The sequence below is a fragment of the Aplysia californica genome, unplaced genomic scaffold (assembly GCF_000002075.1).
Source record: "Aplysia californica isolate F4 #8 unplaced genomic scaffold, AplCal3.0 scaffold00821, whole genome shotgun sequence".
In the NCBI taxonomy this organism is placed as follows: domain Eukaryota; kingdom Metazoa; phylum Mollusca; class Gastropoda; order Aplysiida; family Aplysiidae; genus Aplysia; species Aplysia californica.
The window spans coordinates 103,020-117,148 of record NW_004798091.1 but is presented as its reverse complement, the minus strand read 5'-3'; the positions used below and the strand labels follow the sequence as shown (position 1 = coordinate 117,148).

The following is a 14,129-nucleotide window of genomic DNA, read 5'->3' as shown; positions in this document are numbered from 1 at the left end:
AAGTTTGCACGTAGCCTTCGTGTATTATTTTTCCCCAAATCTCGTTTGTCTGCTGAGATCATGGTTAAATTTAGCAAAGAGCAGGGAGCTTTTTTGTATAGATCATTACATCTCCACAAACTCACCATCTTTGACATTTCGTAAGTTCAGCGCACGGCATGGAAAACATGCTTAGGTGTCCTAAAGACCCTTTGTGTCATGAGTAGAGCTGTCCCCGTGGCTTTATTATGCACCCCGAATAATTTAGTAAAATTGGATTTTTTTGTGTGCATAATTTCTCATTATTTTTCGAAATCATTCTTTGTTAACATTAACAGAATCACATAATTTTACATTTTTGGGCCCAGTTTGCATAATCTCAGAAATTTTTTTTGCATAAAACCGCGGGGGCAGGTAGAGAAGTTCCGTCAGTTTGGATCTATAGCGAATCTAAACAAAAAATTTCGACCAAAATGACCACTTCTGGTCGAACGCGCACCAAGCGTAGCCCTACATCACCAGGGTGCAGATTTCAGTTGTCGAGTCGCACGAGACGTGTCTGTAGACGATTTGCAGCTAGGACTTTCCTACACCTCAACAGTCTGCATTCTGAGGGCAGATCTTTAATTTACGACTGTACCATTTTCATCTTCCTTGGCCGAGATGACATGGATCAGAGCATGGTACATGTAATGTGTTCATGATTAATGATTCCGCATTTGTCTTGAAAAGTGGGATACTTCCTCGATGACATTTGGTTTAGTGCAAAACCCATTTTCAACCTGCACGATATGTCGACTCCAAAATTGCTGTCTATTATTGGGCACCCCACTCCTTATTGTCTCTACAAGCCACTTCATACCGAATGTATACAGTGCATGTAGCTTTAAACACTCTTGGGTTAGCAGGTCCTTTTGTTTTTGCACCATTGAACATTTCGAACGACGCGTTGAAAATGAGTCGAGTCCAAAGGATGGCATGTAGAGCACTGCTTCTAGGAATTCCAGAATGAAATCGTTTTTTTAATAAGTAAAAGAAATTAAATATTGTTCAAATGTTACAGGGATGGAACGTCAAATGTCAAAGAGAAAATAAAGAACAAAGTCAACCAATCTTTTCACGACTTCCTTTACAAGATTTTTTTTTTTTTAATGGTGAACTTTGCGTTTATGGGTGCTTTTATCTTTAAGCCACTTCCATTTTCAAAATAAGTTTCTTCTTCGTGGATTTTATGTCAAATTCCTTTTAAATGAATTGTCTGTTCTAAATCACAGCGTTTTAGTTTTAGAGTAATTTTTGTGTGAGATATTCAGAAAATAATTTGGAGCTTTTTGGGTTTACTTTATATCACCCTGTAGATGAGATCCACTATATTTAGTTCTATCAATTCCTTTTTCTCTCCTATTTATTTTGCATAAAAAAGGGAAACCATAAATGAAGGTGACTTCATAGTGGTGTCGGCTACTGACCACATGGATGTTTACACTTCTTGATGAATTTTGTTGTTGTTCTTTTTTCATGTAGGTGTCGACACCATATGTGAGGCATCGTGGTGGAATCAGGCTCTCGTCAATTTTTGGTCATGTAGAGTTATTGGTATCATCGTAAAGCTTGTTCAATTGTCTTTATTTGGATGAAAAAAATATCCATTTATCTTGAATAAAAGTCGAGATATTTGAGAATGAAGGAGGTGAGTGTCACCAGTTAAATTAGTGAGAAAATGGCCACCAAAGATTAGTTATTTCCTTAGCTTAAGAGTCCGTTGTAACTGAACATTTCCAATTTTTGTGCCTTTAATCAACGTTTTTCAGAAAAATCCACACAGAAATGACTTCTTTAATAGGCATGAAAGGTGTTGAGCAAAATAACAAAAATTTTAATAAAATTCACAAACCAACAGAAAAAAGCAAGTTTCTTCACTTTGATTATTTTGACGAGAGCCTGATTCCACCACGCTGCCTTACATATAAATAATTCAAGAAGCGGGCTTGGACCTTGGCTGTCAATGTCAGGGCCAGTCTCAGTCTCAGATCATCGTCCAACTAAAAAGATCTAGAGTAATATTATATAATACAACTCAATGAAAATTCTCCCCACACAGATATCGAACTCACTTACTCAGGTCTTTATGTTGAATTGGTGTAAGGGAAAATAAAAAGCAGGATAGACCGTCAGAAAGAGAGAGAAAAAAAAACAAGTAGGGTTTTCCTACGGAGCCCTCAAACTACCTATTTATTTCAGCGCCATCTGTGGCTGTGTTCAGAATCAAAGGTACAGCTCAGCACTGCGGCCTTCCATGTGCAATGCTCACAGGACTTTACAATGATGTGCAATGCTCACAGGACTTTACAATGATGTGCAATGCTCACAGGACTTTACAATGATGTGCAATGCTCACAGGACTTTACAATGAATGCCTTGACTGACAAAAGCCATATTATGTACACATATTTCCTTCACCATCTCAGTTCCTAAGTTGAAACAGTACAAATAAATTAATATGTCTTTCAAAAGGTGCCAATAAGCTAATTATAATACGGAAAGTTCTTTTGTGTTTTCGACAGTAGTGGCATTTTACTACGTAAAGCCCACCCTGAGACCCACACTGATGAGCTTCCGACCATAAATGATTTAATTGTGTCAATAAATGTAATTATAATAAAAAATATTGAACATTTTAGATCAAGTAAAACACATGCTGCCTGGGATAAACTACTCCAGCAAAACAAAATGAAAATATTTGAAAAAGTTACTTCCCTACATGCTCAGAATCACGCTCAGAATCAAACTCATGCTTTCTGCATGAAAAAGCAAGAAACCTCACCCCCACACCACAGGCACTGGTAAAATGAGCCACAGTGACACAATTGTAAGTCATACAAAGCTAGAAAATAAACCAAAAATACCCCCCCACAAACCAACAGGTAAAAAAACAAAACAAACAGCAACAACAACAACAACAACCCCCCACACACAAAAAAAACCCAAGTAAACTGACAGACGTTCAACAATGCTAACCATAGAAAAGCCCTATCTGTAACCCCACAAAAAGAAAAATACACCATCAAATTTGACACAAATGACACAAGTTCAACTGCGTGGGAAAACATTTCTCATTGAGTAAAGTGGCCCTGTGGAGAAACTGTATCCCATTCAGACCAAGCTAGTTTTGACATGTAACATCAAGCAGACCACATCCTTCATGGTCTAAATAGTGTTGATGAGGGCGTAAGTGTACACTACCAAATGTGCAGGTGGAGATCAATTCAAACTATAATCACAGTGAAGGCACAAAACAACAAAAACTCCACAAATGTTTATATTTATATATATATATAATATATTTTATTGGACTATAACTTGTTCAACAATCATAGTCATTCCACCCACTTCAGATCCAAACCAAATAAACTACAAAGATAAAAAAACCAAAATAACTTTTAAACGTAATGATTCCAATTTGTGGCCACTCCTTGTTTCTTGATGAAAAATTCACAGGAAAAAAAAAAGCTAAAATGTTGACCAACTGGATCCCCCCAAAAAAGTACATGGTGCAGGAGACATGTTACATTTTAATCTGTATGTGATTATAAGGCAGTTAGGAATCCTTCAGGATACCATTTGGTCTGATAAACTTTCTAGAACTATCTGGGTAACTCTAAACCAGGAAACTCAAAAATACTCCTTCCTTAAAATGAGAAGTAGAACAGACAACAACTAATTAGGAACCTTCAAGATGATTGGCTTTTTAAAAAAAAATTCCGATCAGCTGCAAACTGGAATACTGGTAACTATTAAGAATATTCAAATATCAAAGCATAGGAAATGCGAGAACCTTTTAATACTTGACCGACACATTTATTTGAACACCTTCAACATGCTGCTTAGATCCTACAGGCTTTTATCTTCCGCCACAGGAATATGCGATAATGACTGCACTGAACCCAAATAATAATACAAACCATTACACAGACCACAGCAGTTTGACAGGTTCCGTACACCATGCCACTTATTCAAGAACCCCTCAGTGGACCCCATTACTCTGGTGAATCTTAGTCCCGTTTCGTTTAACTTTACAACTCTGGGCAATACAATCATTTCACAAAAGCTTAAAAAAAGTCATGTACTATGTTTCCGTTGCTTGCAACAAAACTATACGTTTCAAACGGTAGTTCAAGCTTGCAAATGCACTGGAATGAACACAGATATTGTCTTTGGTTCAGAAAAGACTGAACTTTGCATTCAAAATTGACAGAGCACATTTTCTGTTACCAGTATACACCTTTGCAAATGCAGCATTAATAACAGCACAAATGTTAGATACAGTATTAGATAAAGATAAAGGCAAGACACCCTGGTCTGAAGGAAAAAGTTTTAAGAAAAATATAAAGCTTAAAGAAGATGTACAGGTAATGCATTTCTGTTGCGGTAATATTTTGCGAGTAATTGTAATATTTCCTTTAAAATACTAAAAGCAAAATACTACTCTTGGGTCCCTTGACAAGAGATTGGAAAAGCATAGCGCTTTTTATCCGTTCATCACCAGCTTGATGAAATCTGAAACAGTACCAAAAAATGTAAAGATTAGTGAACGTGAAGAGACACTTGAGCTCACACTTTCAGACTGTGACCGTCAGGCACAAAGATATAGAATAGGGCAACTCCTACATTACTGGCAGTGTTTTACATCCCTTCTTGATACAATTTTGACCAGAGAAACTATCATGGCAAAACACGCCTGCTGGGACATTTCAACGACCCACAATCAGCACTGTTCAAGAACCCCCGAGCGAGCATAGAGTTCCTGCATGCTGTCTGCATCGCTCACCACTTGTGATGTCACAGTGCTAGATGGAAGACAAAGATTCCCAATAACCCAAACCACTCATAATTGGTCAAACCCAATTGATAGTGCTTCTAGAGAGTGAGTCTGAGGCCAGACACGCTGAAGAATCATGGGGTTCTCTGGGCAAAAGTAATAGTGAAAGCTTTGGGTCAAAATGTAAAAAAGAAAGGTAATATATCAAAATAATCAGCAGCTAGTAACTTAAGGAACACACACCAGGCACATATTCACACAAACTGGGTCCCTTAGATAACCCAGCATCTATAAGGAATTGGTGATTTGAAGAAACCAGGGGAAAGAAACCTTCTTTAGGTTACAACCCAGACCTTTGACTATAAACCAGCTGATATAGCTTTTCACAATGAAATAGAATTTTTTTTTAAACAACTGTTTCCCAGTAAAACAGAGCGAAAAACAACTTACCCTCGTACTGGATATTTCCCTGACTGTCTTCTTGACCCACAAGTAACTGGTCCACTTCATCTTCAGTCAACTTCTCACCTGATGGAAAAATTAAAAACCAATGATTTTTTATAAAGCCTAATGATAAACCATGATAGTCGCTTTCATATTGTGGAGATCAATGCTCTAAGCACTTCATTATTATTACTCCAGCAGACCCTAGAACAACCAGAAACATTTTCGTCTTTTCAGGAAGCATATGTGAGGCAGCGTGGTAGAATCAGGCTCTCGTCACATGTAGAGTTATTGGTAACATCTTAAAGCTTGTTCACTTGTCGTTATTTGGATGAAAAAAATATCCCTTTTTATCTTGAACATAAGTCGAGATATTAGCGAAAGAAGGAGGTGGGGGTCACCTGTGTTCAGAGGTAAAATTAGTGAGAAAATGGCTGCCAAAGATTAGTTATTTCTTTAGCTTAAGAGTCTGTTGTAACTGAAAATTTACTTTTTGTGCCTTTAATCAACGTTTTTAAGAAAAATTGACACAGAAATGAGTTCTTTAATTGGTATGAAAGGTGTTGAGCCAAAAAACAAAAAACTTGATAAAAATTCACAAACCTGTAGAAAAATGCAAGTTTCTTCACTTTGATTATTTTGACGAGAGCCTGATTCCACCACACTGCCTCACAAATATAAATGTAGTGCAAACAGCCAATAAAACGTGTAAACACTGATGAAAAACAAACTGACAAAATCTTTGCCACAGGCAACTGGCAGTAGATGCCCCGTTGTACAGAGCTAGATTACACGAACCATAGGTGAGAATGAACTTCAGTGACCCAGATAACATCTGGTCATCAACACACACTGAAACTCAAATGAGGTCATTAAATCAATGAAACAACACAGAAACACTAGTGTTGATCATTTACATACCGGTTCTGAGTGTTTACAATGCACAAGCTGATTGTTCTTATATAACTAATTTCAGACCAATTATCAGAAAATTGTGGGTGCTAATGAAAGCAAAAGCAAATCTTGATTTTCCTGATCGAGACGGCCTCACCTTGAAAAGATACCCCCACTTCTGTCATAGGTTCCCTTGATTACACAAAACACTATAGGAATGGGGAAAGCTAAACCAATAAAAATGCAAATGTAAAAAGGAAAAGGAAACTTACACATTTAATGAGGATAGGCTTTTAAAATTTGGAGAGCACAGCTATTTACTCTGTTCTTTCTAAGATCAATTTTCAACTTCCTAAAATTTCTGGGGTCTTTGTCATTTTATTAAAACTACCCACAATATTTCCCGAATGCATTAGCATTATAAATTCTAATGCAGTATCCTCATTACTTCGGTGTTCCCAATATCAAATGGACGAGGATAACAAAACGTTAGAAAAAGTAATTTTTCATAGGTGAATATGATGCACTTATTTCACACAGGTCTCCTCTCTTCTAAGGATTTATATCGTCAGACGTTGACGGACGAGCTATTATTATAATCTCATAAATGTAAAAAATAAGCAGAATATGGATGGCCTCGGGCATAAACTAATTAGCCCTGTTTTTCCCTCCGATACCTTCAGTATTTAAATAGCTAGAAAACTCCATTTAACGCTATGTTTATCTATATATATTCAAACTGTCTGAAAACATAAATATGCCAAACAGTCATGCGATCAGAAGAACTATGTTTCGCCATCCGTTTCAAGAAAGTCACATTTTTCCCTTCCTCTCTAATTTGTAATTAAATAATAATAATAGTAATAATAATAATTTTTATAGCACATGTCCCATCTGCTCTACAACAATTATCTGTGAGGCAGTGTGGTGAAATCAGGCACTCGTGAAAATACAGATATTGGAGAAACAGGCATTTTTCTGCCAGTTTGGAAATTTGTATCAAATTTTTATTTTTGAGTCAACCTCATTTATGTCCATATAAAAACACATTTCCATGTGCATTTTACAGAAATATTTTTCAAAGACCCTTTAGCTACTAAACTTAGGCGGCCATTTTCTCGCTAATTTCATAATTGAAAGCAAGACAAATAAATCAGTTTTCAGATTGTACCAATAAATCCACATGCCTAAAAATGGATGAGCACCTGATTCCACCGCATTGTAACACATTTGCCACGCAGACCTTAGACCATCCAGAAACATTCTCAACTTCCCGGGAAGCAAACAGTGCATCCTCCTGATAGCATGCTGACGAACTGACAATATCTTTCGCTGTCTGTACCTATTCCAACATGGGTGAATTGAGCAAAATTTGTGTAAAATGCCTTTCCCTAGGACACAACCTCAGGCCCCTAATTGCCACTAGGCTACTGATGTCAGACTTAGAGCAATAAATGTCATGCTGGCCAAAAAGGATAAATAATTCCTGAGGATGAAACAAAAACGCATTGATGAAAATGCTTTACCTAGAGATGTGAGGATATGTCTCAACTCAGCACTTGAGATAGTTCCATTTTGCTCCTTGTCAAACACCCGGAATCCCTCTGTGAAATCCTCCATGGATGGTAAGATGCGATTCTTGCTGATTGTTTGTAGGATTGGGAAAAAAGTTTCAAATGAGATGCGGGCATCTGAAAAAGAGTTTAAGCAATACATTGTTCAACAAACTGTTCAGTAATTCTTGTAAAAGCAAAGCAGTAAGAAAAAAGTAACATTTATTGACTGATATGAACACAGGCTACCAATCAAACTTCAAATTTTTTTAAATATAAGGTTCATAAAATGTATGCTTTTTGCATAGACACTCGTTCAGATTTGTTTCTTTATATAGGTTGAAACTCTATTGATGTCAAAAATTTTTATAACGTGCCTGCGTGATTATGAGAAAAGCTTTTGTGACCACCTGTCATCATTTTCAAAAGTAATTGAAAACTTCAAATTATAGACAAAAGAGATTACATTCCCTGAAGCTTTTGTTTACCTGGGTTCTGTGAGTAGCCGCATTTTCTGATTTCTTGCTCTGTTGGGTTTTGGTGCAAAGCTCTCAGCACATCTCCCAGCTGACTAGCGGCGATCTTGTTGTCCCCACGTGTGTCAAAGAGGGTGAAAGTTTCCTGGATCTCCTGGATGTCTTCTTCCGAGTACTTAGACTAAACAACAGAAATAAAAAAAAAAGTTTGAAAAAAACTGACTATTCATCTTCCTTGATAGTATTTTCTTTATAATTAAATGCTGGTAGAAACTTTGACAATCCCCTGATTTTAAAATAAAATGCATTTGCACCCTTTGGGACATTCTATTCATTTTATGAATGCGAGAGTCCACACTACAGAGGCCAAAAAGACATTAATCAAAATTGTTTTTAAGCTTCTACATATTTTATGAAGAGTTCTGCATCGCAACAAAATACAATAACAACTAAAACATTTTTTAAATGGCCTATACGACAGTTGAAAGCCAGAATAAAAACCAGAAACTGCACGGTAGACCCTCAACGAAACCAGCTGTCTGACCAGTGTGGCAGAAGACCGTCAACTAAACCAAAAACATTGCAGGAGACCTTCAACTAAACCGGCACCATGAAAACTGTCTACTCTAACACAACAAAGATCAGAAGTAATTTTATAACCCCAGTTCACCTGTAGCCTTGCAAACACACATAGAGTAATAGAGCAAGACAGATTTTAAGACTCCTTACTATGCTTGTTATATGTTCGAAATTTTGTAAAATTTGTTCCAGTAATAAGCAAGATAGCCTTCAAGTGTAGCCTTCCCCCCCCCTTAATGATGGTAGGCCTTTCACTTTCTGCCTGCACACAATAAATTAATTATGGTTCAAGGAACAGAAAGCGTGTACAAACGTAACGAGACACACCCCTGAGCCAATAAAGCTCTTGCACAACAGTAGAAGGGTTGTAAATGATTCAGACCAAACGGGCGCGGGCGTTTAAATCGTGTTAATTAGTTTTAAAATTTTTATTAAGCAATTCAAGCTCTTTCCTTCACTTTCATTTTTTTTTCGTTTATTCTTTCTTTTTCTAATTTTCTTGCCTCTTGTGTCCCCTTCTTCTTGAACATTCGGTGTTTGGAGTCAAAAAAGAGCCAAATGAAATTCTTCGGGCCACACCCTATCCAAAAGAGCCAAATTTATGGGATTTGGCTGCAAGCCAATCTGACAACCCTGACTGTGACTACATCTAGATCTATGTCTATTCGGACACCAACACGATCCTGTGGAGCATCAGCCCCGGCAACCTCAGCCCTGATCCCTCTTGGGAGGGGGTGAGAATAGTAAGACATAGGTTATTCTCACCCACGGTGAGAATAACCACTGCCTATTCTCACCCGGTCTGAGAATACGGTAAATTTTAACTTATGCACCCACACACAGATGCATAGATTTGAGGGCTAAATCCCCCCCCCCTTCCCCCCCCACTGATGGGATGCCACTCGTATGTCACTAGCTCTCTGACGTGGGGGTGGCATCTTTTGCCTGTACTTGCTATGTCTTACTGTCCATCTATCTTTCTTTCCGATCTGTCGACCAAAGGTCTGGTCAAGCAAAAAAATGGACCCTGAATCCCCGCAAAGCGAGGCACCCTGTTGACTGTGGGATGCGGCCCATCCGACCGGAGAAGGGGATCCTGGTGGCTGAGGAGTGGCTTCTCTCACCAACACGCCACTTTGACCCTGGATTCGATCTAGACGGGCGGGTGCAGCGGCCTACTGCACTCAACCAGTTTCATCTGTATATGAGGAAGCACTCCTGATCAATTTTCTTTCCCTGACCTTACTTCGGTAGTTTTGTTGAATAAATAAAAACCAAGAACAGTACCGCTATCAACAAAGCAAACCTAGTAGGTTGGAGCCACACAAAAAATAAACAAATCCCTTTACAATTGAGGAGTCCACAGGAAAAACGGGAATAGCTACAAACTGAGAATCGTGAGGGTATCAATTTGATGCTTGTTGACTCATAACTGTATTTCTGTTCAACTGTTGGTTGATTATTGTTGTTAGGATTTCTCTTTCAATAACTATAATAAAAATAACAATAAACCACCAGTCAAACAAATATGAAGGAATGAGTCTCATCATCATCATCCGGTGCCTTGCCGGTTTTAATGGAAATTCACGGAAAAATAGCGAATTTAGAGGCCCATTATTTCTAGTTATTGATTTAACTCCCCTGAAAATCATAAAAATAAAAACAATTGGAAGTTTTTTAGGGGCCAAAAATACATCATGTAAACACAGAAAATCAATGGGAAAAGAATATTAAATAACTATATGTGGTAAAAAGAGAATACAGTGTACATTAACCCTAGGTCTAAGGACATCATGAGTAGGCTTGAGATTTGCTGTTGTATCTACTTTTTCAGGCAATTTTCCAAATTCTACACAAGTAACGGCTCTATGGAAAAAGGAGTTTTCGGCTTTATCCAGATGAGCAATCTAATCAGAAAGGGTGCCTTTCTGAAAAGTGACGATAAACGTCTTAAGATCAGTCATAAAAAATGAACAATACAAAAAACGACAAATTTTAACGGTATTCTAGCTTACTTTTTTAAAGCAAACACAACACACAGTTTGAAAAAATATTTATTTCAACGAAACATTTATATATGCATTGAAACATTACAGCACCCCAGTGCACACCAAATTGTGAAACCTGCCTCATACCATTGAATTTCTTTCTTCAAAATGTTCAACAAATGGCCTGCTCAGGATAAAAAGAAAAAAACAAACAAAAGAAAGCTCTTTTTGTTTTGGTAGCGTTAATAGCGACAGAGTGGCGTTGCGACAATTAATGCGGCGTTAATTGCGACAGAGTGAGTATGTGACCCCCCCCCCCCAAAAAAAGAATTTTAAAAGAAAAAAGAAAAACAAACACACACACACACAAACGCACACCGCACATGTTTGTGGCCTTATACACACACACACACACACACCAAACTAACAAATTAACAAAGACAGTCGAAGCTCTTGTCTTGTTGTTGTTGCTCCTAGTGTGCGACAGAGTGACGCTGTGACAATAAATGCGGTGTTAATTGCAACAGAGCGAGACTGTGACCAAAAAAAAAAATTTAGAAAGAAAAAAGATAATAAAAACACACACAGATATGAACGCACACGCACTCACACACCCACCCACACACACAAAAATACACATATATGATACACACGCACACACACACTAGATCTAGATCTAATCATCAACGCAAAAGAGCTCCGTGTTCACTCTGTCGCAATTAATGCCATGTTAATTGTCACAGCGTTACTCTGTCGCCATGACACGATGACCATACCATCAACGCACTTTTCCTCCTTCTCAAGTCACAACTTCTGGTCTCAGCAACATATTCGCCTCCTCCTAAAGCCCATTCCAACCCTTTTCTCTCCACACAACAACTCAACTGAACAACATGAGCCTCAACAGGAAGACATTTGAGATCGCCCAATCACATCACATATCATTTGACCATACATACATCATTGCTATTAAAAAGTAAAAATCCTTTGAAAGGAACTGATCTCTTTCAAATGGGAGATACTAGATATATATATATATTATATACGTATGTTAACAATTAGGTCTACCACCCTAAGTGTGTCCACTACTTTCTATGACCGGTCGGGGTGAGAATACTTCATATATATTATTCTCACCCAGTTTTTTTGTTTCCCCGCCCTTTTTATTCCGTTTAGGTTTTGAGTTAGGCTATGGGATGTTGGGGTTCAACACTGATCATCTGTTAACTCATTCGCTACGTATTATTTTCGGCTTGTGGACGAATTCTTTTCGGGAGGGCGAAATGAGATGACTAGTGCGCAGTTCACAGGTCTTTGGGGCCATAAATTCAAATAAATATCAACATATTATATACCAACATTTTCAGTATGGTTTGTAGAATACATTTGCATTATTTATTTGCGTATTTTTCAACTTTGGTTCCTGTAAGAGGCGATTATGCAACACAATTGTGATTGGATGCGGATAAAATTGGAAAATAAAAAATTTATAATCTCAGGTCAGGTGAAACTAAAAAAAAAATGTTTGCACCTAGTCAAATGATACCTCAAAATAACCATAACTGTATATAGAACAGGAAAATATAGAAAAATGTGCAGTTATTTACATACATTCCATAATATTTGTACATTTGGATCATAACATCCGATATGGAAAAAAAAAATTTTTTAAAATAATTTTGAAAAAAGGATCACAAACAGAACAAACTTATATGGAATTATTCAGAATTGCATTTGGAATAAACCTATACATGTCTTGAGTGGTACTTTTTGATTAATTTCACCCAAAAGTAATGATTTTGGGGAGAAAAAAATATATGACTACTAGATCTAGGCTTAGATCTAGCACTCAAAAATATTGATTTCTCAATTACAGTGCACAATGGCAATTTGAGTCCAGTAGTATCAATATTATAAAGAACAGTCCTACACTTCTTTAGTGAGCAAAATAATGATACATTTTGTTGTGTTAAAGTACTAAGACTGGTGCCTGGGCTATAATTTGGGCTTCGCGATAAAACAAAGTCGAATAAACTACGAAATCATGTTTCAAAACTGAATCAAAACTTCCGATTTTCGGTGGAAACGCTTGACCCGAAAGTCAACATTATATCATGACCTTTATTTTAACATGGATATGTGGATTGGAATAGAAACCAAGCTAAAATTGAACATCGGTTCTCGAGCCGCCGGGGGCGGCTTAGCGTACTGGCGGCATTTGAGCCGCGCCGCCCCCCACGGCTCGGCGTAGCGAATGAGTTAAAGATTCTAGATCTAACTCACAAAAAAAAAATCTTTTAAAAAATGTTTTAACGCCCCTAAGCAGTAGATTCTAGATCTAGATCTAGACCTAGAATCTAGATCTGTCCCAAACCTCTTTCAGTTTTTCAACCAAATCCCTAACAACAGAGCCTCAAAGCCTTGTGCACCAGTTCAAAAGACATTGAAACAGAAATCACATAAATAGCTGAAATTTTTTCTGGTTGAAAATGAAACAACAGCATCACAATGCGATAGGGTAGTACCATGCCTTAGTTGCATTCTCAGAGCGAGTGAGAATAATGCCAGCCTTCTTTCTCTATGATTCATCAAAATCAAAGATTTAAAAGAACTTGGAACTTGCCTCATCCTTTCGCCTTGAAATCACATACCATACACACAATACCATAGAGTAGGTACTAAGCTAAGCAATTTTTTTTTTTAATGGAACATTGTGAGATAGTATCAATTGCCATTGTTATTTCAGCATTACATTTCGACTGACAGTGTCAGTTGTCAGTGTCATTTTATGGGTGTGTCTCTTCACACTTCATAGGTTCTCATCAGTCAGACCATTTGTTGGGACACCCAATCATCGGCATGTTAAAATGTTCACACTTATGATAGAGCTAAGCGAGAAGAACATGATTTTAAGGATTTAAAATCTATAATACACTGCTTCTTAATACAACGATGTATTTGAGGATTAGAGGGCTCTATTTTTCACGGCAAGGCTGTACGATGCATCATGACCAAATATGATCGGAATGTCCCTGTAGTAAAAGTGGGGAGTGGAGTAGATCTACTCTCTAACATAACTTCAATCGTACGTTCCAGCTTCTTTGAGACATGTCCACCCCAATAATTAATTGATATAAATGCATAAAAAGTGGCACATTAGTATCAATTGAGTATACAGCAGGATAAACTTACCATTTTGAACGTTGGTACTGGTCTTTCCTGTTCTGGCCAAGGAGCAGGTAAATGATAGTGAACTTTATTTCCGGGTTCGCTATTTCCGGTTTGAATAATTTAAAAAAGCTATCAGTCGAAATATTTTGTGAAACAAAATAAATATTCTTATGTCACTCTTTGGTTATATTGTGTGTGCGCGCGACGTGTGTGTGTGTGTGTGTGT

The 14,129-nt window shown here is 37.4% G+C and overlaps 1 protein-coding gene across 1 annotated transcript; it reads right to left on the bottom strand.

The window, feature by feature from the left end:
- Positions 1-3,296: 3,296 nt before the first annotated feature.
- LOC101846923 (myosin-2 essential light chain) lies at positions 3,297-14,023 on the bottom strand. Its single transcript, XM_005109843.3, has 5 exons — positions 13,925-14,023; positions 8,178-8,346; positions 7,663-7,827; positions 5,249-5,326; positions 3,297-4,536 (listed from the first exon to the last, which is right to left on the bottom strand). Exons 1-5 carry the CDS (start codon positions 13,925-13,927, stop codon positions 4,508-4,510), a joined length of 444 nt encoding a protein of 147 aa, XP_005109900.1. The 5' UTR covers positions 13,928-14,023; the 3' UTR covers positions 3,297-4,507.
- Positions 14,024-14,129: the final 106 nt, after the last annotated feature.